The 27,822-nt window shown below is 40.8% G+C and overlaps 2 protein-coding genes across 4 annotated transcripts in view; one reads left to right on the top strand and one right to left on the bottom strand.

Moving 5' to 3' along the window:
* Nucleotides 1–393: 393 nt before the first annotated feature.
* Nucleotides 394–7,804, bottom strand: abhd5a (abhydrolase domain containing 5, lysophosphatidic acid acyltransferase a). The gene is made up of 8 exons (XM_029504511.1): nucleotides 7,759–7,804; nucleotides 7,268–7,348; nucleotides 5,247–5,332; nucleotides 4,785–5,160; nucleotides 2,603–2,757; nucleotides 2,048–2,159; nucleotides 1,703–1,889; nucleotides 394–1,138 (listed from the first exon to the last, which is right to left on the bottom strand). Exons 1-8 carry the CDS (start codon nucleotides 7,788–7,790, stop codon nucleotides 1,049–1,051), a joined length of 1,119 nt encoding a protein of 372 aa, XP_029360371.1. The 5' UTR covers nucleotides 7,791–7,804; the 3' UTR covers nucleotides 394–1,048.
* Nucleotides 7,805–7,926: 122 nt separating this feature from the next.
* ano10a (anoctamin 10a) overlaps nucleotides 7,927–27,822 on the top strand; it is a 30,201-nt gene continuing 10,305 nt past the window's right edge. For 2 of the 3 annotated variants that reach the window (XM_029503462.1, XM_029503461.1), the window contains exons 1-12: nucleotides 7,927–8,039; nucleotides 9,964–10,110; nucleotides 10,188–10,385; nucleotides 11,139–11,273; nucleotides 13,044–13,163; nucleotides 13,279–13,463; nucleotides 14,324–14,708; nucleotides 15,127–15,182; nucleotides 15,306–15,380; nucleotides 15,554–15,742; nucleotides 15,852–16,043; nucleotides 17,157–17,285. In XM_029503462.1, the coding sequence (XP_029359322.1) occupies nucleotides 9,984–10,110; nucleotides 10,188–10,385; nucleotides 11,139–11,273; nucleotides 13,044–13,163; nucleotides 13,279–13,463; nucleotides 14,324–14,708; nucleotides 15,127–15,182; nucleotides 15,306–15,380; nucleotides 15,554–15,742; nucleotides 15,852–16,043; nucleotides 17,157–17,285 (1,791 nt within the window). In that variant the 5' untranslated portion in view covers nucleotides 7,927–8,039; nucleotides 9,964–9,983. Of the gene's footprint in view, nucleotides 8,040–9,963; nucleotides 10,111–10,187; nucleotides 10,386–11,138; nucleotides 11,274–13,043; nucleotides 13,164–13,278; nucleotides 13,464–14,323; nucleotides 14,709–15,126; nucleotides 15,183–15,305; nucleotides 15,381–15,553; nucleotides 15,743–15,851; nucleotides 16,044–16,891; nucleotides 16,974–17,156; nucleotides 17,286–27,822 lie in introns of those variants that run through there. The other variant, XM_029503463.1, reaches the window with a different exon arrangement.

The raw sequence follows: 27,822 nt of genomic DNA, 5'->3' as shown, positions 1-27,822 counted from the left end.
TACTGTAACTCATTACTATCTGGATGTCCAAACAAATCTCTAAAAGGCCTTCAGTTAATTCAGAACGCTGCTGCACGAATATTAACAGGAACTAGGAAAAGAGATCACATCTTTCCTGTGTTAGCTGCTCTTCATTGGCTGCCAGTAAAATACAGAGTAGAATTTAAAATCATTCTGTTAACATATAAAGCTCTTAATGGCCAAGCTCCATCATATCTCAGAGAGCTCATAGTTCCTTACTGTCCTAGCAGGCCACTCCGCTCTCTAGATGGAGGTTTACTTGTGGTTCCTAGAGTCTCCAAGAGTAAATCTGGAGGCAGATCGTTCAGTTATCAGGCTCCTCTTCTATGGGTCTCTTTAAATAAATTTATAAAGAGTTTGGTCTAGACCTGCTCTATATTTAAAGTGCCTTGATGTAACTTTAGTTATAATTTGGCATTATACAAATAAATCTGATTTGATTTGATTAAAAAACTTGTTGGCCGGCAGAAGTCTCTATTTCATTCTTCACCGGCAGCAGAGAATATACACAGCAATAGACACCCTGTATATCAAACCCCCATAAACAGCAATGTTCAAAACTGAAGTACTAATGTACAGTGATTAAGGGAAGACTGACGCTCTGTTGTTGCTCCTGTGCGAAGCAGAAGGCCAGAATTTCAAAATGCCTCATTTCTTGGTTTCTCCACTCTACAAAAATAATGTAAAACTGAAATTGAAATGAATTAACCAAGACGCTGCAGCACCATGTTTGTGTGCATGTGCTTGCCTTACACAATGTAATTATAAAACAAATCCTAAAATAACCCCCACTTGATCCAGTCTTGTCTCCTAAGTGTGGGAATGCTGTTAAACAGAGTGAAGTAGGGGAAGTGATGAATAATATCTTCTCAAAGGCTGAATTCAGTTTCTTAGAAAATGAATGACTCACTGCTCACTTGATGGGACATGTGAACATCAGTGATCATGTTGTTCTGCAGCAGCTGCAGAAATCATGCTTCCCATTTTCTCCATATTTCAGTCCCTACCGGCAGGCTTCGTCTTCATTTCAGGCTACTTTGTCACATGCACACAGAACTCGCTGGTTGAAGTCTTCTGGCTGGTCGGCGTACACGTAGTGTCCAGCACCACGGATTGTCTGCATGTAGGAGTGAGAGTGGGAGTAGAGGCAGGTGGTTAGAAATAAGAGCTGGCTTCCATGATTAAGTATTCCTAAGTATTCCACAGCTGTGGTGTCACAGTTCGACACAGCGATGCAACAGTTAACACTGTTGGTTCATTCATTCAAGAATGAAATGATCAGAATCAGATGGTCAGGGGTCAAAGGTCAAGGTCACAGTGAGCTCATAAGAACATACTGGCCATAACTGGAAAAACCATATGCAGTCAAACACAAAATCACCAATGATCACAGCGCGTGACAGAGATCACAAATGCGCTCAAAAGCAAAACTGATGCTCTCCGGCCCCCTCCCCAATCGGACTGATGCCAATGTTCAGAAAGAAATTAACATATGAACACAATATGGTATATTTTACAATTATTATAAGAATACTATTGCACCACATTTGGTAATTTATTGAGAGAATTTTTTGATGAGAAACTGTCAAATCCAAAATGAACTCAAATGGGAAAAGTGTCAGAAAATAATTTAACAGAGAATCAGGAGTGTTTGGTCTCATTCAGGAGACCATGGACTTACTATTATCTCCACACAAGAGTGTGGTCTCATTGCTTTTATTGTGCTGCCTGAGTTGCTGTCTACGTTGGAGCGGGAGCCGTAGATGATGGTGATGGGGATCAAAGGCTCCAGCTGATCCATCCTGTGCAGCATCGGCCTCTTGGCCCAGCCGTAAGGCACAGTCATGTTCTTAAATGCTGTTTCCCCACTGTGGCAACACAAGACCAATTAATACAACCCAGCGAACTTGTTGAGACATGACACTGTCTTGTAGCTAGGGTAAAAAAGACATTGCCTTTATTGCAGTCATTGAGATGATCCCCAGCAACAATAAGGCTGGGCAGGGTAACAAGAGAGGGGGCAGACCTGGGGGTTTGTGCATTCAGGTGGTAGATGTACTCTGACACAGTGTTGTCGCTGAACATGGAGGAGAACTTTCTCTTGAGGTCAGGTCTCAGAGTCTGGATAAGGGTGGGACCTGCAGATGGCAACTTTTCAAAACCAAGCATTACAGAGTTGTTTTTGTTTTTCTTTTACACTGCATAACTTTGAACCACAGGGAGGGCGAAAGAGTGCATATTTTTTTATCTTTGCATCAAAAAAAAAAAAAAAATCTGTTTCAGGGGAACAGCTCTTAATGAGCAGAATGGTCATATTCATTTAGGCCTTATAACTAACATGTTTTGAGCTGCATATATTTTGTTATTTGTCACATGTTCTCTCTTGCCGTTGGTCATGACTTCACCCTACATTCACATTCTTCTGATCTCCACGTTCTACATAGTGTATAAGGCCTGCTCTGTTTTTCCGTAGCTCAATTTCTGTGATTATTGGTGTCACTGAAACCAAACCCCCTAAAGCACTGTTAAGATTTTATCTGCTCTAGCTGATAAAATCTGGTTGTATGCTCTTCAGTCTTACCCAGCGGTCCTACCAGTCGCAGGCCAGCCAGTGGGTTAAAGGGATTGAACATGGATCCGAGGGCTTTGATCCAAATAGGAATGGGGTGGTCGGTCTCTACTGTGTCTGGACGCTCAGGAAAACCCCAGGGCTCCACCAGGACTATATGCTTCACCCTGCATCAAAGAACCAAAGAAAATTCAGGTTTAACTTTTGTTGTGTGAACCAGATGTCACAGACCCACAATTATACCTTACAATGATAAAAGGAATAGTTTGGCGTTTTGGGAAGAAAGGTTAGTTTGTGTGTCTTAGCATCTAGACAACAGATTAAATGGAAACAGGTGGATCCAGCTGATATGGCTCCGTCTTTCCTGGCCCTCTGAGCTAAGAGAAGAGTTACATCTTGTTAAACCTGTTCAAAAGGAAAGTGTAAAAATGACACTTTATCTTTTCATCTTGCCAAAAAAACATATAACATCTCTCATTAGTCAAGTGCAGGCTAACCTAATAGTGTTCCTGGTTCTTTACTGCAGATATGAACACTTCATTAATCCTTTCTGATTTGATCTTTGATTATAGAACCTTAAATGCAATGCATGACCTCTAACCCATGATCGCTGTGTACTTGATCATAACAACTTGCAGTGGATTGGCTATATCATAATAACTTTCTGCTGTGGAATATGAGAAATACCTAAGATATGTCCTTAAGAAGTGTTACTGTACACCTCTGCTGTACACATGAAAGGTTACTGTGACCAACAGAAATCATATGATATGAAAATATACTTTCATTCAGTGTATTCAATGCAAACCCGCAATCCTTAGATAAAAGCTGCAAGACAAGAATATAAAAACATTATTAAGATAAATATCTTTAATGTGCTAATATTGTCGCAATCATTGATTTCAACAACTTCAGTGGATACCATGCTACCATAAACACTCATCAACTCTCCTCACAAGCACACACACCACAAACGACCTAAGCTCTATACCAACTGTACAACACTGCATGACACTGTCGAACACAGTACCCAGTACAAATTGTGGACCTGAGTTGTTATTCTCTTCAAGTAAAGCTTCTTCAGCATACATCTTAGATCAAGAGCATCTTGTGTTATAATTAAAAGGCCATTTGGAACACTGAGATATAAGAGGGCGGAAAGAGGGATTTTTTTTTTTTTTTTGAGCGTCAGTGATGAAGGAAGGTGATAAGGGACTGAGGATGTTTTATCCAATGTCCTTCGGGTAGAGCTAGGCGCCACTGGGAACTTGGAGCTGGAGACTTAGTGAGAATAGATGACTCTGGAGAGATAGATTCTGGTGGGAGGAGAGAGGCTGCTGTTATCACTGGCTGCCAGCACCTACAACCAACACACTGATACAGCTATATCCTGTAAGGATGCTGGAATGTTCTGCTATAACCATGTTAACACAGAAAGGGCAGAATCATTATTCAAAACACTATTCAAGTATTGTGTTTTTTAACCAATACCTAAAGCATAATTCTGGTTTATTGAAACATGGGTATGCAGCTAAGCGCACTTGATTAAACCTACAAAAAGCACATTTTTTGGTCACCTGGAGTCAACAGAGGCAACTAGTAAAGACAACGTTGACATAATTTCATTAATATCTAGATAGTGGGCAGATACTAGGCCACAAGATGAAAGTAAAGCCCATTGTTTCCCTCCTTTTAGCTCCAGAAAAACCAAACCCAACAGATAGATCCCTCTCTGCTGAGGAATATGAGAAATACATGACCCAACAATACAAACAAGTCACAGCTCTGATTCATTAATTCGGTTGAAAGGAGCCTGAGCAACTATGAAATGTATAAATCACATAAATTGAACATTTTGTATTGTGACTCCTTTTCTGGTTGATTACAGGAAATATTCCTATATATTGGCATACTGAATTTTAGATTTCCACGAACTGTAAGGTGTACTCATCCAAATCTATGTGTAATGAATCACAATGAATTACATTTTTCTGTGATAATAATCTCTCTCTGACTCTAGCTCTTTTAATAAAAACCTACGTCCACCTCCTAAAGTCTGAAAAACATATACATTTCCCCAGGTATAACTTTATTACACCACATTCATATAAACTAAGTCTGCACCTAAAGATAAAAGATTCCTTTTAAATTAAAAACACAACCCTACAGTAACATAAGAGACACTTGCACTCACCTGTCTGGGTATTTAATAGAGTATGAAACAGCCAGGTATCCTCCAAGGTTGTGTCCCAGCAGGATTATGGACTCAAGACCCATTTTAACCCTCCACTGTTCTAAAGAGTCCACAAACTCTTCCTCTGCTTGTTGGGCATCTGAGGAAAACTGGGGTCTGCTGCTGCGTCCAAAGCCCAGCAGGTCCAGAGCAAAGATAGGCCGACGCTGAGAGAGAGCATCAAGGTTTTGAGCCCAAAGGCCCACACCACCTCCGAACCCATGAAGCAGAACCATGGGAGTTTTGTCTTTGACGCCATCGTTGCTAAAGATCAGGGTCCACAGCTGGTTGCCACTGGAGATAGGGACGTACTCTTTGGAGAAAGGAATGTCTACACCTGTCAAGACAGGGAAGGGGGAAATGAGAGGGCAAAGTTATTAAAAAAAAAAAAGTTTCATACAGACAGATGGCACTGTTCCTCACATCTTAGCATCTTGTCCTCTGCAGTCTGCAGCTGGCTTTTAGAAGTGGGACACCACGATGGTAACCAACTGGGGATCCAGCACCACCTACACAGACAAAACGTTGATGAGCATCACCTACATTAACGACAGATGACAGGGAACTTGGTATAATGAAGACATGCAAAAAAGAAACTTCGGATTCAAATAGGAATCACAATATCACAACAGCATTATATTGGCCTCTGTACGAAACAGAGTGTACTTCTCTGATTCCCAAGACAGGCTCTTTGACACTGTGTGGTTTAGGGATACAAATGATGATGAAACTCCTTCCCTGTTGTTTTGTTTGATTTTTATTTCATGAAGTACTGTGGTGCAACTATTTGTAGAGCTGCCGAAATAAAGTGCAGTAAAGACAGATGCAATCGCAGAACAGCAAGGCTACCGGGTCCATTTTGGTCTGTCAAATCCATTAGTCAACATTCAGCCCTCTCACATCTATGCAAAATAGAGGAAGATTGCTAGGCCATCCTGGTAAAACAAATAATTAATATTTTTTTTGTTCTTTTCAAATGTATAGAATTATTAAACCCAATATAGTGGACTCCTACTACCCTCCAATGCATCTCAATAGCAGTGAGCAATCAGTGTTTAGGGTTCCAATTAAAGGTTCATGGATAGTGAGTAGAGGGTGTGAACAACACAACCTTCACAAGTGAAGCCACATGACCCTTTATTACAAAAACTAGGTACTGTTTGTGCTATCTTATTAGTTTGATGTCTCTGATCACATGAGGTGGAGTTTAACAGATAATCGTATATACCAGTAAACTGTTAGCCAAAGCTAACCTTGCAGTCTATTGATTGACCATCAGGCCACTGTACTGGTTGTAAAAAGAAGCCAGATTATATTGAAGTCTAGGTGAAATCATCATAATTAATTAAGTACATAGCTCAGTACTTGTTCCTATTAAATAGCAGGTCATATTCAGCCTCAAGTCCTCCTAAGCTCCATCTTCTCCTCCAAATATGGTTTCTTCTGGTTTTAAAAAACAATATAGTGAAAGACAAATTACAAACTTGAGGCCTCAAAGTGGCAGCGCACAGACCAATGGTTGACATCACTGAGGGCTGACATTTGAATATGCCTCAACCTACTGTACCCTACCCTTAGTCCCATCAGTATAATGCATATCCTTGGAAGTAGGATTTGTTGCAGTCCTGTTGCACACCCACCACAGTGGGTTCACAAAAAGAAGATATTAAATATAAATTGCACTATTTGTATCTGATATTTTCATACTTCTGTGTTGGCGTAGGAACTTCTAAAAAAATTTGCCTTAAGTTGGACTCAAGGATCAACTGATTCAATTTCGGTGGTATATGTTCAAAAGTCATTGTGTGGCATGAAACATTTTTGTCATTGACACTAATCATTCATATTTGATGAGGTTCAGGATGAATAGAATCATAATGGTTTTGTGTGTAATGGCATAGATTTTCTTTCTGCCTTATCAAAAACAAAAACTACTTATATGCTGTGGTACTCATTTTATGACTGTTGGCCACACTGTTACTTCTGCTTGACTGAATTTTTGCATTTAATTAAAGACATTATATATATATAGTTTTTAATTAAATAACATATACATACAGACATATTGCAGAAAGGTCATTGATTTTGTATGTTATGTATGTATGTTCCAGTGTGCAGGAAAACACCAATCACAGCACACTCTCCAGCATGTGCTAGAGATTTTGTGCTTCCTCATCACTCTGGTGTAATTCAAATACTTGCCCAGACTAGTTGAGATGCTATAAAATCATTTCTGGGCACACACATAAAATTTAAGATTACATGAGTACGCGTTTTTTGTGTTCAAATATGAAAGTGGAGCTACAGAACTGTGCACAGTGAAGCAGGCAGAGTGGTTTTCTCAGTGGACGGGGACTTTGAAGTTCCTCTGAAACACGAGCAGTGTTTTGATGTGAGGAGTTGCACCTGGGCACAGTGGGGTCTCCTTCAGCACAAGAACTTACTTCACCGTGGAGTCCACATAACCCCACAAACCGCTGAAAAGCCCGTCGACACCCACCGCAGACAGCATTCTGTGAGGTAGCCTGAGGCCGGAGCAGAGGGAAACAAGAAGGGTTTGAAGGCAAAGGCCACGGCTTACTGATGACAAGAGATACACAAGTTTCAGCATAAAGCACTTATGTCTGATAGCAACACACCCCTTGCCTTACAGCTAGTCATTCTATAACTAAATCGTCAACTGCAGCCGATTAGGTTTGTTTGCCTTTAAGTTCACTGTCACGTGTCATAATGTGTGTGTGTATGTATGTGTGTGTGTCCCCATCAGTGTCACATCACAGCTCGGCCCACTTCAACTTCAGGGCAATGCCTGACCGATGTCAACTAGTGCATTACAACAGTCTCTACGCACACGACTTCACCATGTCGTTGAATTGCCAAACACTGTGACTAAGTGAACTCAGTTGGTTACTGTTGTGTTGGAGAAGACACTCACCCTGTATTAGCCGCTGCCGCCTGCTCTGCCATACTGTCTGCGAAACTCTTCTCTCTGTTGCCTCCCGCGGTCACGTGTCGGAGCAGCATCTGACGTACGATTGGAGAGGTTTCATTTGTTGGACAGGGTAACGCCACCGATCGGGTATGTTACCGTTCGCAACTCCGCCTTTTCTCCTCCCTAATTTTAAACAAACTCACCTAGTACGCCTGAACGTGTGCCGGAAGTGACGTCCCTGTCAAATACTCAAACATAGCTGCTTAGCCGAGGAAAGAGCTCTGGTAAGTACGATTGTCACGCCTGTAGTTTTAAACTGTGAATATTATAAACACACTAAAGCAACAAAGACTGGTATTACTTGCGTTGATAGCCTTGTTACATCCCTAAATGTTATATTTTGTATCAAACCGTAGGTTATTTTTGACTCATCCTGCAAGTCATTGAAAGGTTAGCTGCTTAGTTGAGAGTGTCTGCTATGCTACGTGTATCCTTTGCTTAAATGAGTCACTTATTCAAATTATGTGTAAAAGTTGCAAATCATGTCGGGAAGAAATACAGTCACTTCTTAACACATTCAAATTCATATTTCTAATGTATTTAAAATAGGAGAACACGCATAATAAGTATGGGCAGTCAATGTGAAAGTATTTTTGCATAATTACCGAAGAATTAAACTGTATGGGTGAAGCAGAGAGTAAAACAAAGGTAGTGTAAATTATTAAAATGTATAACTCTTACTGTGTCCCAGGTAAAGGTCTGGGATGGTCCATGTTAGCAAAAAGGCAGAATTTGCTGGCACACTTAAATGGAGTTTACTTCTGTGGTTTCCCTGCCATGCCAGCTGTGGAAAAACATTACTGTCAATCGGGTAGAAGTGAGAAAGCCCCAGTTTCATATATATTCAGATTTTTTTGACTGGTAAGCTGCTCTGCCTGTAGCTTTGACTTACTTTGAGCGGGTTGTTTACGTAATGGGCAGATTTTTTTAAACTGTTGTCCCATGCAGGTCAGTTTAGGTGAACAGACTCATCATGTTATAAAGAAAAACTGCTATGTATGTTATAGTAATGCTTGTGCTTTAAAAGTTGTAAACTGGCTGCTGTAAGAAATGCCAAAATATTCTGAATTAAAAAAATATATTATTGTTTTCACGTGTATCACCTGTCAGTCAAGGATGAGAATTAGTGGAGTAGTGGAGGTCGGCTTGTGGTGTTCAGTTCCATGTTAGAAGAAGAAAAGCCCCTTGTCACTGGAAACTGACATTGTAGAAAAATCTGATTTGTAACCAAATTTGTTATTGATGGATGCATTCCTCCCATATAATTTATTTATTTTGATAATATGTGATAATTTATGATATATATATATATATCTATATATATATATAGATATATATATATATATATATTTATTTATTTTATGATAATAAAATTATCATAAATTATCATTTATTCCCTATGTGTAATGCTGCTGTTACATTGCAATTTCCCAGTCTGGGATAAATAAAGTATCTATCTATCTATCTATCGATCTAAAACAACAATCCTGTCTTTGCATTGATTTCCGTTGCACAGAGTTTTTCATAATCTGAGATTGTTGTTGGTCCAAAAGTCTTTTCATCTTAGGGTCCAGAGCTGCATAGGGGCATTGTAAGATGCCATTGATTATACAGTCTAGAATATTTCATTATCCTGAGTGATTCCACTATTGTGTAGCCTTGAGTTATTTGCAGCATCCTTCCTTATCATAAAAATAAAAAAAAAAAAAATGTGAAAGCAGATATTGGTGTTGATAAAAAGTAAATTAAATTATTTTCGAAAGAGAAAGAGCAAATATAGTTTTATTAAATCTTAGTTAAATCTAGTTAAAGTCATTAAGAGCAGGAGGCAGCACTGGTACATCTCCAGTCCAGGTCACAGCTGTGTGTATGTGAGAGGGTTAGAGGGTTATTATTGTATTGTATTGATTGTTATATTATTATTACATAAAGACCCAATGTGAATCCAGGAAACATTTTTCAACAGCATTACATTACAAATTGCCTGGACTGTGAACCTGCCACACAATTGGCCTATTGAATAACTGTTTGAATAAGCAGGCGTTAATTATATTGCTCAATTAATTTATAGTTTGTGGGGTTAAATTTGAACTGAAATATATTATTTAAATATTTGTATTTTTTCCTCTTTCCTGATTTCCTGTGTAGGTGCCCTGTCGGAGGTGACCATGGAGTCCCTTGATTATTGTGACCCCGGGTTTACCCCTCTGGTGGTACTGGAGCTGACCTCAGAAACCAAAGAGGAGGCGATTGGATGGCTACTGAGGAGGATAAGAGACCTACAGCAGAATGGAGGTACTGATGTTTTGTCAGTGATATTATCTTCTGTCTTCAAATATTTATTCCTGTCATTTAAATGTTATCATCCACAGGTGCTGAACTCCTTGTGGAGCAGCTGGGCCCTGGAGTCGGGGCTCAGGAGAAGGAAAACCCTAACATGTTCCTGGTGGGGGCATCCCAGCAGAGGCTGCTCTCTGGTGCTGAAGATGTTGGCCTCTTCAAGGAATGTAGTGATGGATCAATGAGAGCCTTCACCTGCACTAACAAACACAAATTTAAAGACTTTAAAGGTAAAAGAGGTCTGTGCGCTTATTTGTGAGTGTTTGAGATGAAGTTTCTCCGTTACAGAGAAACAGTCTATAAGTAAACAGCAGTGTTCACCTTTACTTGAGCATTGTAGTTAAGTATATTTTTCAGGTATCTTTATTTAACTTTGGTATTATTATGAATATATGACTTTTACCCCACAACACATAATTACAAACTTTATCACTGCTTAAAATAGAAATCTAATGAAAATAACAGTTCCTATTGTGAAGTTATGCAATTTTATGTCTTGGATCATATCAGCATCTTATTCTACAGTCAGTTTGTGCTGACTGCAGGTTGTTTCAGTCAGGAAGTTCTTTTATGGAATGTTATGTTTACATCTGAAAAGGAAATTTTCAAGTATTTTTAAAACCAAGTACTTCAATACTTAAGTCTCAGAAATTTAAATACTGGCATTCCTTTGTTAATTATACTAGACATGTGATTTTTATTTTACTGAAATAATGGTGAAAATAATATTTACTTTCAGTCTAAAAGTGAAGCTCACGATTGCAAGATAAACCTGGCTAATGGCTGATTCAGTCATTTTCATGCTCCCACAAGGGAGCCAGTTTCTAACCATCAGAGCTAAAGTAATACAAGATGCCTCAGGAGCTGGAGGAAATGTAACTATCTATAAGAGCAAACGTTGTTGTTGTAAGTGACACATTGTTGGTCCCAGTTTTAAGAGACAGGCATAACTGTGTGTTTGCTGTTGATCTGTGTGTCTACAGGGGATGGAGACAGCTTCCTCAGCATGGCCGAGTGTCAGTACATAATTAAACACGAGCTTGACACATTAAGAGCCAGAGATGAGACTCATGTGCCAGGATACACAGAGGTCAAACTCTACCCTGGAAAATCTATCAGTGAGTATGTGCCCACATCTCAGACAATTTCATCTGAAAGGTTCCTCAATTATCAGGGTTGGATTCAACATGAGGTGGTTCTATATGGTTATTTTATCTGATATGACCTGGGGTCATAAGGTGTTTTGGGTCTCACAACATACACCCTTGACCAGGTGACCCAGCCAGGGTTGATCAGGCCCCGACTTGCATCCCCTACCCACGGATCCACCCCCCTTAACTAAAGCCAGCTAGCGGCCTCACTGGAAGATTGATTGGCCCTCTTCTTGCCTGCTCCTGTGATGCCCAACTGAGTGAGGACCTTGCAGACAGAATGTTCTGCAAATCCTCTACAGCCAAATTCTGTGGGCTCATAGAGTGATTTCCAGCCTCTGCCCCGGCAATCCTCCACTAGTTCCTGGTACTTTGCACGCTTCCTAAATTTTAGCTGTTTACTCAGATTAGCCTATTTCTGCCTATCAGAGGCTGTTTAGAAGAGGCCTATTGTTGTTTTTGATTCTGGAGTTTCTCTCCAGTTTTGATGAAGGTCCGTGGTGGTGTTTGCCAGTGTTAATGGCTGACAATCAACTCTCAGCAACTGCCTGTTCATGTACCTGTTTATGTCACCAGCAATAGCGACCATCTGCCATAGCCTCTAGGCAGCAGCTGAGGAGATGTTCTAATGAGTTTCTTCCAGAACAAAGTGGGCAGGAGGGTGTCTCGCTCTTTCCCCAGATGTGGAGGTTTGCTGGGCTTGGCAAGGTGTCATAGACTGCTTGCACCATTAACCGAACTCAACAGAAATCTGCCTGCATGATGTTTGACCTAGTAGTGATGGTGTGGTATTGATCCATAGGCGCTGGCCAGGTCCAACTACAACACAGCAAGGTCGCCTCTGCTCTCATGAGCTTCTCTTAGGAGCTCTGTTACTACACGCTAGTGCAGTGACTTGCGGTGATAAGAAAAATTATGATAGTGAAACATTATTTTCCTGTCTGATTTTGATTTTGATTTAGATTTTTTTATTTCAAAAATAATCAACAAATTTATTAAGAATTTAAATAATGGTTAAATTCTGCTTTAAATACATAACTTGAAACCAAAACAAACATGTTGTTTCTGAACAGTAGTTACCAATAACAGTTGTAATTGTTATATAAATTATACAGACAATAACAAGTGAATCCTGAATCTTTTTGTAACAAATAATTTTTTCTTCAGTTTAATCTTCTGACAGAATTTACATATATTTACATATTTCATCCGGCATAATACCGAGTTACGCGGTTGAAGTAACGGTTTTACACTGCAAAACTCTGTCTTCGCCCCTTGATCACAACCCTCCACCACCCCACCCCCTCTGCCTCTGTACCCCCCTCCTTCTCTTTGTCTCTCTTCTCTGTGGTTATGCAAATGGTGTAAAATATTCCAAGTGTGAGATAAGGGAGAAGTGAATTTCCATGTGAGATAGCAGAGCCTGTGTGTGTAAAATCGTGTTAAAGCAGAGTATAATCATTCTCGACAAATGATGCAATCAAAAAATGGCAGATGAAATGATAGGAATTATAAAATAGGAATTCTCTGTATCGGCGTTACATTGTGTACAATGGGCCTGACTCTAAGCTATTGCTTGTCCTGAAAGCTGCGTTTTTCTGAAAAGAGAAAATGAGCTTCATATTTATTTAGGAAAGTTCCATATGATTTACAATTTTAAATATCTGTTCACAAGTTTTTAATGAATCATCATTTACATAATTTATTAATAATAAAAGAAAATTCTTTCCATTTAAGTTCGTAGACTTCAGTCCAAAGGCATCTTGATCCAGCTGTTTCCTCTCCATGAGAAGGAAGAACTGAAGAGATTATCATTTTCTTGGTATAAAAAAGTGAAATTGTCCTTTCAGCCTCTTGGTAAGTGGAGGAAACATCATTTACATTTATTTCTCTGCAATCTATAATAATTTTTTTTTCTCTCAGTAATATTGTCAGTTTGCCCACTTCTTTTGTCTTGGTTCTCTTTCCCTAGATGATATCAGACACTATTATGGTGAGGGCCAGGCCTTCTACTTTGGCTTCCTGGAGTACTTCACCTTTGCCTTGGTGCCCATGGCACTGATTGGGGTGCCTTACTATCTGTTTGACTGGGAGGGTTACGACAAATACGTGGTCTTTGCTATGTTTAACCTGATCTGGTGTACGGTCATTTTGGAGGTAATGAGAGTAACCTTTACTTGTTTATAAAACATCAATCAGTTGTTTTCAAAAGTAGAAGGGCTTCAAGAGATGTAAGCTTTGCTAGTGCTACACGATCAACATTGGCATTAATTGCTCTTGACCTAGCAGTCCAGCAGAAACTATAAGTACCATTACTCACCTACAACTGTCTCCAGAAGTGGAAATCAACACCAATATTGAGTGTAATTTTTCTCATGTTTCTGTCACTTCTTTTCCTCTTCTGTAGTTAGCATACCAACTAGCCAGCTCCAGTTCAACTGGTTAATCTTGTTACTTTCTGATCAGAAGTTGCTGTAGCCTCCAAGAGACAATGACGATGACATTAGCGTTGACAACTGTTTACTTGTGAGTTCAAACTTCCCTCCCTTGCCAACCAAGAGCTGGCTTATTTTCTCCTAACTATCTTAATTTAGGATGATAACCAGCCAGCCCTGGGGTGGCTGGCTTGTCTTTTAACTAAATGAGAACTTTTGATTTGGTTCTATTTCTCTTCCTTGATGTTACTCTTCTTTTTCCTGTTCCTTGTTTCTTTCTAAAACCATGTCACTATACCATCCACTCCACTCTGAAGAAGCAGCTGCTTAGAGGAGGTATCATAGCCTCTTGTATTATAAGCACCCGACTGTTAAGCAAACAGCTGATAATGCTAATGCAGCTTATCTTTAGCTGAGTAGCATTAGTAAAACAAATAGCTCCTTCACAAAGAAACTATAAAATTATTTCTAAAAATTAAATGATATGATTATGCAACCAGCTGAATGAATAGATATTCAATGTTGGGTCTTTGTTGAATACCAATGCAGCATACGTGATTATCTGTACCTTTCCTCCACCAGTTATGGAAGCGATACAGTGCTTCTCTTGCCTACCACTGGGGAACACTGAGTAGGAAGAAGGCCTTTGAAGAACCTCGTCCTGGTTTTCACGGTGTCCTCGGGTTCAACCCTGTGACGGGCCGAGAGGAGCCCATCTACCCCAACGCTAAGAGGCAGCTCCGGATCTACCTTGTGTCTGTGCCCTTTGTGCTGCTCTGTCTCTATCTGTCTCTCTACGTCATGATGATCTACTTTCAGATGGAGGCATGGGCGCTGTCAGTCCATGATGATGAACCCACATTCTGGGCAGGAATACTGATATTTATCCCCAGTATTATCTATGCTGTGGTCATAGAGATTATGAACCTAATCTACAGGTATGCAGCGGAGTTCCTTACAGAGTGGGGTGAGTTGTTTGTTTTGGAGCAGTTCTTTATTTCCGTGAATCCTGTGATGCCACTTATTTCTATGTATTGGAAAAATAGCTGAATGTGGAAACTAGCAGGGAGGGGGAGAAAAGATTAAAACAACTGTTCAGTGTTGATTGTAGATATTTATTCATATTTATTCATTAATTTATTCATTTGTCCCCCCAACGATAATTAATCACTTTTACTCAGAAATAAAATGCATCCCATCAAGTTTGTGGTGTCCAAATAGCAATGTGAAATTGTCAAGTATTAAACTTAACATTAGACAGTTTTTAATCTTTTCCATTATCAAACCAAATGAATTGGGAATAAACTGAATGATGATGAATTGGGTTTATGAATTGGCCAAGGAGTGAAATGCAGTATGAAATTTTTTCTCCTTGTCGCGTTTAGAGAATCACCGTCTAGAGTCCTCATATCAAAATCACTTGGTCCTCAAAGTATTAGTAGTAAGTATAAGAGATTTACTTTGTTTCCCAAAATACTGCTGATTTGATCCCTTACTGGTCACTATAGAGTTTTTCTCGTTAATGCTGCACTTCTTATCACTGCCTTGATTTTTGTCTCTGCAGTTCAATTTCTTCAACTGTTTTGCCTCGTTGTTCTACATTGCCTTTGTCATGCAGGACATGGTGTTACTGAGACAGGTATGCCCACTTTCCCCTCGGGTTTTGCTAATGTCTTTTTTTCCATCTCGCTGTTTTATTGTTTTATTCTTATTTTGCTAAACCCCTCCTCTTTTCCTTCTGTTATTCCTGTCTTCCAATTTTGATTCCTTTTCCTTGCTACCATATCTCCCTCACTTGTTATCTGTGCTCAGAGTTTGGCCACCCTGCTGATCACAAGTCAGATCTTAAATCAGTTCATGGAGGCCTGCCTACCCTATTGGCTCCAGAGGAGACGTAACAAGAAAATGATCAACAGAGTCCGAAAGAGAAGAACTCTGGAGGACAAAGAACTTCCTCTGGTTGAACAGGTCCGGTTGGAGGCTGACATGAGCATGTATTTGGTAGGTGCACTTGGTCTTTTCTGTAAGTCAGTTTAGGGTTAATTTATTCAATACATTAGACAAAAGGTTAACAGTTCTCCAACTGTTTGGTTTTCTCTCCCTCTTTCAGGGAACATTTGATGACTACCTGGAGCAGTTTCTGCTGTTTGGTTACGTCAGCCTTTTCTCATGTGTCTACCCTCTGGCTGCTGTCCTGGTGGTGCTGAACAACTTCACTGAGGTTTATTCTGATGCCTTCAAGATGTGTCGTGTGTTCAAACGGCCCTTTTCCGACCCAGCAGCAAACATAGGCGTGTGGCAGGTAAGATCAACAAAGACAGATGGCCTATATGCAAGTATGGCAAATCGGTTCAGTATCTTTTATGCATTAATTCATCTGCATATTGACATTTTTGACATTAAGGAGGCTGTTAATGTTATTTGAGAAAGTTGAAAAATAACCTGGCATTCTTTCATTTACAGCACAGATTTCACCAAAATTCAAGCTATTAATGAACAGTGTAGGCCCTCCTTGGATTCAATTATTTGCTTGCACGGCTTCACTATCACTGCTATGCAGATGACTCCCAACTATTCCCCTTGTTCTCATCAGGTAACCCTTGTGTTTTTCCCGGCATATCCACATGAATAAAGGAACATCACCCTGTTAAGCCACTCTCAAACTGAACTCCAAGTCAACTTGGCCAATCAGCCTCTCCATCACATTGTCAAGGATTAAATCCTTATTAACCTGGAAAAAAACAGGCTTTACCTGATTCAATACAGCTATCAATTCTTAACCCAAGCCACAACTTATGTCACACCTTGGCAACTGCAATAACCTTCATACACAGTGACACACTTTTTGCAGCCAGACTTCCATCTTCTTCAGTCTGCTTCAGTGAGCGTAAAAAAAGGCCATGTCACTCTGCCACTCATCAGCTTCCAGTAACTCCCCAACCTCTAACAGCCACTGAATCATATTCACTGTATTCTCCTAATAAATGTTGCCTGGCATTTTCATCTCTGCAAAAAAAAAAAAAAATCATCTTAGTCCAGGTTGTTCTGGTCTGTAGTTGCTACGATGGTTGAAAAAGCTATTCTAATCCTATCAAAGCAGGCTCTCTGTTGTCAAGACTCTATTGAAAATCGATTTTCTTTTTATTTCAGCAAGCCCATCCTCCCAACACCTCTAATATCCTTAAAAATAGCTCTTACTAGGACTTCAGCTATTAAGGTCAAGGTGCCAGATAATTAAATGGTACATACGTCTCTTGTTACAATGATTTACTTATGTCTATACTGTTTGTCTTATTTTTAACATGCTGTCCTAATCTGAATTGAAGGTGTCATTTAATCTACACTGCACACAGGCTGGTTTCCATATATGGAAACACAACACTGACTGCTGCTATTTCTCTTTCTCTGTGTCTAGCTTGCCTTTGAGGCCATGAGTGTGATAGCAGTCGTGACCAACTTTGCTCTGATTGGCATATCTCCACAAGTCAAGGCATACTTCTCTGACTCGGAGACACAGCTCATCCTTTGGACAGTTGCCATCGAGGTATTTCATCTAGACAGTCATACAAAGTAACAAGGCCATGTATTTGCAAACATAAAGTAGTGATGTGCACTGAACAGCTTTGCTTGGTAATTACATTACATCTATCTATTTTGCTGTAAATGAGAGGTATCCTAATGATTTTGATGTGACTACACAAACTTGATTATAAAACAACCTCCCAACCTGCCTCAAAGACACGAGTTTATAACAGATGTCTGAGCTGACCTGAAGATTGTGAAAAGAATCAGTCAGTTTTTTTTTGTTTTTTTTTAAGTAGAGTAGACTACATAAACATGCTATTTATAACGTGCTAACTGGAATGTTTTGCAGCCAAATGTGAACCAGCCAGGATGTGAGTAAACTCCTCCAAGTCACAGGCCTTAGTTCTTAGTTGGAAAACGAGAGCCTGCTCCCTCAGGGAGGGTACTGTGGGGTACTGTCTCAAAAGTGATGTTCAAGTATTTCAGGTTCTTGTTCATGAAAGAAGTAGATTGGAGCAGGAGATGGCTTGGTGCATTTTCAACAATATTCCAGACCTTTTTCAATGAAGATGGAATTGAGTCAGAAAGCAATCTGAATTTAGCAGTCCACCTTTGTTTCTACTTTCATTTGTGATCATCTGCTGAAGGTTATGGATACAAGTGCCTGAAATGCACTTCCTCTGTAGGTTGCCTAGGCTCAGCCTTACATGTAGAGTCTCAAACCCTATAGGGAGCTTGGATCAGAGCTGCTACTCCTTTAGGTCAATAGCCTGTTCAGTTGGTTCAGGCTGACTCCTGAACCTGACTAAAGATGACTCCTGGGTGACTTCCTCTAACCCTAACCCAGCTGCATTGGGTCAGTGAGGGTGCACAGGTTATGATTCCAGAAAAGTGTTAGAGACCTGTATAGACCCTGTTTAGCTAAACCCATCACTGACCATTACACCTGTGTGCACACACCAGGATGGACTGGATGTATTTTTCAGCTTTCTGTAGAGACTCTGGCTGGTTGTTCAAGGTTTTTCCTCACTAGATGGAGCCAGAGTCCAAATTCAAACCAGAAAGATCTGGATCTGTGTGCGTATGTATGGGGTTTTTTTAAGGGAGAGAGGGAGAGAGAGAGAGAGAGAGAGAGAGAGAGAAAGAGAGAGCGAGAGAGCATCTGCATACAGATGTCAGCCTATCATTGTCATCATTGTGTGTATGTGTTTTAGGACTATAGGAGGAATCTGGTGATTCACACGAACACACACACACCTAGCTCATATCTAGAAAAGGAGCTTGTAGTGACAGTAATGATGAGGTTGTTGTCTTCTTTTTGTTACAGCAACTTCACAAGACTACAGAATGAATGATTGTTCTGGCCATTTAGTTGTCCTCTCAGACTTTAAAATACACTCTAGCTCCAATCTTGCTAGCAGTAGTACTGTACCTCCCTGTACCCTGCTAAGGCAGAAACTGGGCCACATTGATTGTGTGGATGTTTGATTGAATGTGTGATCTGGAAACACAGATGACTGATAAACTGCTCTGTTCATTGAAGAAGTTGTTGATGTTTTTCAGCAGCTGTGAGCAATTACGAAGAAACAGGTAATTTGAGCTTAAAGTAATTTTGCCACATAAGTCAACAAATTCCGCAGCTTTGTACTGATTGCAGGCAACAATCTACAACATGTATACAATAACATCATTGTATTGGGCAGATTTAAGATACGTTACTAAACAAATTACTAAAGGTATTACAATTTAGAATTGGGAACATGAAAATGGTCAGTAGTTCATTAACATCATTAGCATTTACTTAGAACAATGTTTCTTTTGAATGTAATGGCATCCATACAGATATCTAACTCCACACTAAATTCAACTATCTGACAAAACATTTTGGCCCAGAGACACAATCCTAGAAACCAGACTATGACATAATTTTAGTAGTTGCACAAAATTTTTTTGTGTCGTGTTTATATTGGCATTTATATAAAGCTCCAAAGGTGACGGTTTTGACATTGTGACTGTGCTTTTTACAAGCTTTATGTTTGTGACTGATTATCTTGGTGGCTATGCTGTTCATCATCCAACGCTTAATAGTGAATTATTCTTAGCGCAGTAACGTCTATAGCTCATCTTAGAGTAACAATTGGTTGTGGTGAATGTGAATGGTGGATTGTGTAGTTTTACACTGATATATGAAGTGTGTCGCTTACAAATAAATCTTCCTCAGCCTAAATTTTCTTATCACTTCAAAACTTTTTTACAACCTGACTGCTGGTAATATTGAAACAATTACAAAACTTCTCTTAAGTGTATTGCGCTGTCTGTACTGTCTCTTCAGTGTTGTTTAGTCTGGGTCTACACTGTAGTAATTTTTAATCCTTATTTAAAAGCTGATGGAGACAGCAGGAAAGTAATATTGTCCTCTGCTAATGGGGAGCATGAAACCTCTCGTATATCACCACTTCCTTTATGCTCTCCATTGCAAGAAGACTTCTAATAGCCATAGACAGCTCTCAGGTCGAAGAGGAAGGGGAAGGGGCTGAGGTTCTCTGTTTGACTTATTCATGTCAGAATCCAAACCCGGAAAAGGACTAAAATTCACAACACCAAACGGGGAGAACAATCAACATTGTTAAATCAAAGTAGGCAAGTGCACAGAAGAGCAGTAAGATCGGGCAGAGGTATCCTCAACATTGCCTGCCTCCTGAATTGCACCATCACCACTCTTTACTCACCACATATTGTGTGGTGAGTGAGTCTTGCCCTGCACAGTATCTCACAGGCTCATTTAGGTACATAATATACATAAAAAATAAGATATTAATGCACCACACCTTGGAGGCTGGACCAGGATGGGCTCAGGGGCCACTCTGTTGGGGCAGGCTGCGATAAAGCAGTGTGCTGCAGTCCTCTGACTTGCCCCTACCCTCTTCGCCTTTCCCTGATTCTTAATGCACCACACCTCATTCAGGGTCACTTATTCACAGTGTAGGGCAATGGTTCCTCAACAGGAATTTAAGGAAGCCCAGGAAATGGGGTACCTGGTCCTCTGCAGTTGTTTGGCATGTGATGCTAGCGGCCTTGGGGCCCTACGACAGACGATTCTGTTGGGTGCGGGGGGTCTTCTGGGGCCTTGTCTCCTGGCACTGTGATGTGATGGGTCCCTGGCAACTCTGTTCCCTGGCGGCCTCTTTGCATCCGATGCTGGCTCGTGAGTGATGGCTGTATGATGGCTTGCAGGACCTTTACATCATGCCTACCTGCACTTGTTACCCTCCTTGAACACCTGTGGCTGCTGCGTGCTGCGTGGTTACGGTGGCTACGGTGGTATGGTGGCGGGCCTGGGGAGCCGGGGCCCCTGACCCGACTCTGGGCCCTGGCGGTCAAGGCAGATAGTGCCCCCCCCCGCGCCTGGTTCTGCCCAAGGTTTCTGCCTCTTAAGGAAGTTTTTCCTTGCCACTGTTGCCAAGTGCTTGGTCATGGGGGGATCTGTTGACTCGCTTTAACTCATTTCATAAAGACTTTGGTCTTGACCTGCTTTGTGTGTAAAGTGCCTTGATGTAAATTTGTTATGATTTGGCGCTACATAAACAAATCTGATTTGATAGTCTCACTCATATTTAGGGAAAGCTCACATGCATGTGTGGTTTCACTTGCCAGCTCGTGTTGGGTCACATGGCTGATTGTTGAATTCTGCCACAATTGGGCTGAGCTGTTCTCTCATTTCATCACTATGTATCCTATCTTTGAATCAGCTCCTCTTTTTGGACGCCTTCACCTTTCTGGACTCCCATTTCTCCAGAGATCTTCACAGAAACCCTCTGGACTCTCTTAATCCCGATTGAGGTGACAGGAAAAGCACAGCATCCTTCACTCCACTAGTTCCTACCAGCACCACCTGCTTCCCTTCCCCTGTCCATCCTTCTGCATCCCGTCTACCCCCTCTGGTATTCACTGTGGTGTAGCACTGCCCTCCCTGCCACACAAAGATCATTTAATTCAATAAAAGACCCACAAACTAGCTTCTAGGGAGGGCTGGTGATGGTTACATACACGCACTGAAATAACAGAACATTTAAATGACTAAAAGTGCATCAATCTCATAAAAAGTTGTCACACCTTGAGGTGTTAAACTATGAGGACAAATGCAGACCAAAAAAAAAAAACAACAACAACCCCACAAAACACAAGAGCAAAATATGACACACATGGAAGTTGAGTGAATGTAACAACAGGTAACCCAATTAAGGAGCAGATATGACAATTCTCTGCCCCCTCACCTGAGGAGGGGAGGTACCGCTGTGTTCCACATAGAAAGAAAAAATAAAAAAACAGTTCCCAGCATGCATTAAGCTATTACTCTCCCTTATGGTCTGGCAGCATGTGTCAGCAATTTATCCTGCTATGGCGTCAGGTAGACCTGCCTGTGCATATGTGTTGGTGCAGCCCTCTCCGGTGTACACCACAGGCTCAGATCAATATGGAGACAGGACTGGGGAGATGGGCAAGGGTTGAGAGGAGGACATATTGTTCTGCAGAGAGATGGAGAAACAGTGCATGTCTGTGTGTTCATAATAAAACTGAATCATCAGCTGACATCTGAGCTACAATGAGGAAGATTGTTTCTGTTCAGCACATTTCCTCGAAAAGAGAGGCAGGTTATTAAAGAGGTGGGACAACAAGAGCACTGAAAGACAGGTTGTGTAATGTTGAGTGTACACAGGTGCTGCTTATTAACACAAAATATGACCACTGGAAAATCTATTAGTATTTAAAGCTATTTACAGACCTGGGACAGTCTGTGATTTTACCTCTTCAATCACGAATCTGCTTTTCATGTCACAGTAAGTCTCTATTTCTATTCTAGTCTATTTCTTAAAAAAATAAATAAATAAATAAAGGCAAGATTCAAACCATGAAGGGTTAAAATCAAATCACTCAGTCCCTCTTATTTTGGTCGGGGTTGGGGGAGGCACTAGGGCAGAGCCTCGTCGCTTTCCAGCAGAGGTGCTATGATACCTGGGTAATTACTGTATACAGGCTTCCACACATCGGTGAGCAGTAACCAGGCAACCAGCCATCCTGTTTCAGAAACAGACAGACTTTCTCTCAGAGTCACAGGTTTGTGTGTCACAAGAAGCCCATACAGATTACCAACCGATGGCACATCAGAGTGAGAGGTTTGAAGTGAGATCGAAGTGGAACTGTACCAGAGGCAGGTATTTTGTTTTGAGCAAAAACTCTGAGAGCCTCCAAACTTATTCATTCATTTAGCTTTGTCCACAAGAAAGGAAATCCTGTGGACAAAGATAAATGAGAAATTTGGGAGGCTCTCAGAGTTTTTGCTCTGTGTATCGTAGAACAATAATGTCAGTCATCTACACTGCTTGAAAGTGGCAACAAGGAGAAGTCATAGAGGGGACAGAAAAACCCATCTCCCAGGGAGTCACCCTTTCTTTCTCAGAAAAAGATAAGACAACTAGCTATGTTTACATGCACAAACTTTCTTCAATCTGATTTCAATTCAGATTAGATCTTTACTGTTTACATGGAACCTAAATAAGTTGATCCAATCATGACGTGAATAAATGATTTTGGCATGCACAGTGTGTGTGATTGCTAGCTGTAGTAAAGGCAGCAATACCATATGACGACGTATGGCTGACGTAACAGACATATGCAGTTAAGATCATTTCTACCCAAACTTTGCAGCAAGTGTTTACATGCAAGCCAATTGGATCAACAATTGGCATAACCGGCCCATTTCAATCAAAAAGAAATTTTGACCCGAATCTAAAATTGGCATATTTACATGAAGCATTTTTATTCCGGTCAGGTTTTTAATCCAATTACTTGTGTTCATGTAAACATCGCTAATGTTATTTTTAATTTAACATTTCCCATAGAGAGGCCCATACACCCAGATTAAAGCACCTGCCCAGATTGTTGACTACCTGTGCAGGTTGACTGAGGCCTGCCCCAATTCATGAAGACCTGCCTCTGCTGCTAAATTCTGATTTGTACGATTTTAAATATTCAGCGGTTTGATTTTAAAGTGTTTTTGTTTCATTTTTGCTGGCTTATTTCAACAAACACTTGCAACTGCTTGCTCATGAAGGCACCCACTGGTACTGTTTTCATGTGCTTCTCCAAGGTTATTTCCAGCAGCCCACTGCAGTAATTTCATTTTTGTGCTGCTTCCGTCAGCAATGAAACCATCAATAAATGCCAGTGTGCCACTTTCATTGGCAACTGTACATGACAGAGCTGTAAGAGAACTAGCACCATGTTGGAAAAAGTCCCTGGATCATGAGCTGTTCTTTTTTTTTCTCCACGCGTTTGTCCTCTCATCATTTTGAACAGTTTGATTTATTTTTCCATTTATCTGCCTGATTTTGTTTTGTGTGGACTTCAGCCTGTGTGTTGTACAATTTTACCAGTTGTTAGTACCTTGTTGTGAATCCTCTATGGCTTGGTTCTCTTGTTCACTGACACTAACTAGGAAAGATGGCCAGCGTCCGATTTTCTGCTTATCCATATGGTGTGTGCTTCTCAGTCCACTGGCTTGTTTGTCATTTTTTGACTTTCCTGAGTATCTGTGCTTTTTATTTTATTTTATTTTTTTTTAGAAATAAAGGGGTAACTTGGCACTGAAACTGTCTTGTCCGATTTGGTTACTGTGGTGACCATAGTGATCAGTGTCATCCCACCATGTTCTTTTTTTAAACCAGTGGAAACCATATTTAGAGGAAGGTAGAACTGAGGAGGAGCGATGGCTGGATTTGACCTGCTCTGTACTTTATCATGATGGTGTGATCCATCTGTCAATCATAAATGTGTCCCTTGCTTTATGGTCAGTTTTCCTTTTAAATTGGACCTTTGACCATGAACACGTCAAGGAAAACATTTAGGGAGAACTAGGGTAATTTCCCCATACACTTGAATACAAATCTGACTTCTTTTTACAACCAGTGGGGTCACCCCCTGATGGTCATGAGGTAGAATCCAAATTCAAGGCTCAATTCACTTCATTTACTGTTATAGAAAGAATGCAGTTAGGACCTGATTTAGAGAGGAAGCCATGACAGATGAATTCTTCCTATTTTATTGTTCCTAACTGAAACACAGTACCCTTAGTAAGGATAAAGGTAAGGTAAAGGATAGTTTGGGGAAACCTCTTAGTTCAACTGCTGTGGATGTGAGGAATGATGTGAGGATTGAGGAAACATTTGGTCTTAGAGCCAGAATCTTCACTCAGACTCCATTATCAATGTTGTAAATTGTTCTGCAGGTGTTACCAACACTTCTCACTTGTCTCTCCAGAAGTTAAGGATCTCTTAAGAGATGAGATATGATAACTAGATTGCTAACAATGCATTCTCAACATTTAAATTTTTCTGGATCTATAACCAGATCAGGAAAAATCTTCAACTCTTCCTGTCTGAAGACTTGAGGGATGATTTAGGTGCACCAGTTGCAGTAAGTGTGCTTCTTTATTGTAGTTTGAGTTGACAAAAATTAACCAGAAATATATTTTAAAACTCTACCAAAAGATTATTGGCACATAAGTGGAAAGATCTTTGCTGGGATCTTGCACACAAAATTAGTTTTACCTCTGGGACAATAAAGGATTTCTAATGTAATCTAGATCTAAAGACAGAAGGATTCAGCGATAAAGCCCCTAGTGGCCAAATGTCATTGGCACTTTTGATCATGATTATAGGGTTAGGTATAGGGTAGAGTGTGAATTTGAATTCAGGCTCACTGTGTTAACAGATTTAACAGATTTTTTTCACACACAAAGGTTTCTATGTTGGCACAACCTTTCTCTAATCAAAGTTTAATGTTGTAGTATAATTTTAATTCATAATGATTGTATCGAAGCTCAGAGATAGAATTAGAAAATGAGTGTCATAAGGCACATGTTGCTCCATTCATGTAATATCATTACAGTAACAGCAGAGATAACTGATGAGGTATGAAGACTGATTCCGATCAAACACGAATTAGTGGTTCTTCAGCACTTGGATTAATGCTGGATTGAAATGTTAATTTTGCTATTAACTGCTGATGGTGCCATGGTAACATTAAGAGCCAAATACTGAACAGTAACTGTTGCACAGTGGTCCTGAGTGCAGGTGCTCTTGTTTGTCAAAGTTGTTTTCGTTAGGTGAGGATGGTGATGATGTCACCTGATCATCATCATGCTCATCATGCAGAGGGCTACAATACAATTTATAATGGCCAATTTATAATACAATTTTCTCTTGGCCTGCAATAGAAACTGTAGCTGTATAATTCATTAGACTTCATTTGAAGGTCAATAGTATTTCAGTTGCATTTCTAGACTGTCCCATTGCATAGGCTCTTTCATGTTTGACTGAGAAATGTGTATGTCTGCTCCTGAGCAATGGAGGTTCAAACTGGTCCAGCAAAGGGAAAATCATCCATAGCCCAGATCCTCTCTTTTTGGTCTAGACTTCATAGACCATTCGCTCTCAAGATATGACCCCTGAATTGGGACGCAGCTTTTTAATGTCTTCTCTGATCAGAATGAATCACATAGGTGAAAGCGAAGGTGTGGCACACTCATTTAAGCAATGATAATGAAAATGCTTTAACATATGCTTTAACACATTCATGTCAGAGGAAAGATCATTTCTAGTTTTATGGAATGTATTTATTCACACATTGTCCCTCCTGTCCTGAGTCTCACTCTTACCTCAACCTCTGAGCTCTTGGAAATATAAATTTGCCTTAAATAGCATTAGCAATCAGCTAAGAGTTGGAGTGTCTATTGCGCAGGTTCAATCAATATGACAAGTCACCAGGTTCAGGGATTTCGCTGCTTCTTCTGATTTAATTAGTGGAGCTGCTGTGCTGAGTGGAATGACAAACTCTCCATTTGTGCCTCTTAAAGATGGAGATGATGCACGTGTGCCTCCACAAGGTCTCAGCCAAAGATTCATTACCTCAGCTCAAAGTTTCTCATCAGCAGCTTTTCTTGGAACTAAACTGAGGCATTTTTCTATTTCCCAGAAACCTCAGTGAGTGTTCCCCTGGGAGAGACTCTTGGACTCTAGGTGCCCATTAATTTCGTAAAATAATAAGTAGGTAGATTAACTGACTTGGTTGAAACACCAGCATATATTGACATGGCTTTGTAATATATTTGTTAGAGCAAATATTAGACCTGAATAACACACACACACACACACACACACACACATTCCACTGACAGGGAGGTACACACTCTTACACCAAGTCCATTAATGTGATGAAGGAAGGAACCAGTGAATCTGGCAGTCCGCCAGATGGACTGACATAGGCTTACATGTGTGTCTGGTAGACATGTTAGTCACGATAGGTCAATCTACACCATCATCTTTATGGACGAGCACACACACACTGCTGATTCAGGGCACTTGTTCTGATGGCCAGAGCTGTGACTCCTTTATATCATTTCTGCAGATCTGTCAGCTGAACAATCATACTGTTTACCACATCCCAAAGGTGATCCAGGTTTGGAGATGTGCGTCACATTAAAGAAACCAATTTGAGATGACTTTATCTTGCACTGACTTTAGTTTCCATTAGAAGATGATGGACTGTGGCCATGGAGGGATGGACATGGTCAGCAGCAGTACTCATATAGACTGAGTCATCTAGACCAGGACTGATTGGTATTAAAACCAAAGCTTCGGGTTTCTGTACCTGCTGGCAGGAAGTAGAAACAGGAAGTAGAAACTGGTCTCTGCTCTTTCTATCAACCTATAGGTTGGACGTGTGGTTTACTCTGAAACATATATGCTCGGCACAGTAATAAAGAAAGGTTTTCTGTCAGCATTGACCAGTCTGACTTTTGACCTCTCTGAGACAGACCTGTGGCTCTCCGGATATTTCTGTTGTTGGCTACTTTCACTTCATCTTCATCCGCTCATCCGGGGCCGGGTTGCAGGGGTGGCAGCTCAAGCAGACGACCCCAAACTTCCTTTTCCACGTTGGTCAGCTCTGACTGGGGGATCCCAGGGCACTCCCAGGCCAGCGTGGAGATATAATCTCCCCACCTGGTCCTCGGCCTGTCCCATGGCCTCCTCCCAGCTGGACATGCCAGGAACACCCCCCTTTGGAGGCGTCCCGGTGGCATCCTTAGCAGATGCTCGAACCACCTCAACTGGCTCCTTTCCACGTGAAGGAGCAGCGGCTCTACTCAGAGTCCCTCTCAGATGGCCGAACTTCTCACCCATCTCTAAGGGAGACTCCAGCCACCCTCCTGAGGAAACCCATTTTGGCCCGAGATACTTAAACTCCTTCACTTGGGGTTAGGACTCATTTCCTACCCGGAGTACGCATGCCACCAGTTTCCTGCTAAGAACCATAGCCTCCGATTTAGAGGTGCTGATCCTCATCCCAGCTGCTTCACACTTGGCTGCGAACTTGTCCAATGAGCACTAGAGGTGACAGACCGATGGGGCCAATAGGACCACATCGTCCGCAAAAAGCAAGAATGTAACCCTCAGCTCCATGAAATGCAGCCCTACGACTACACCTCGATATCCTGT

Source organism: Echeneis naucrates, chromosome 6 (assembly GCF_900963305.1).
Source record: "Echeneis naucrates chromosome 6, fEcheNa1.1, whole genome shotgun sequence".
Classification (NCBI taxonomy): domain Eukaryota; kingdom Metazoa; phylum Chordata; class Actinopteri; order Carangiformes; family Echeneidae; genus Echeneis; species Echeneis naucrates.
The sequence above is the reverse complement of the archived record's forward strand: the minus strand, read 5'-3'. Positions and strand labels throughout refer to the sequence as shown.

Bases quoted from the DNA above. Each gene is read 5' to 3' on its own strand.
- abhd5a (XM_029504511.1), bottom strand. From the start codon at position 7,790: ATGGCAGAGCAGGCGGCAGCGGCTAATACAGG. The intron at 5,333-7,267 runs GTAAGTTCTTGT...TTGTCTGTGTAG, and splicing joins TATGTGGACTCCACGGTGAA to GTGGTGCTGGATCCCCAGTT. The intron at 1,139-1,702 runs GTAAGTCCATGG...TCCTACATGCAG, and splicing joins ACTCTTGTGTGGAGATAATA to ACAATCCGTGGTGCTGGACA.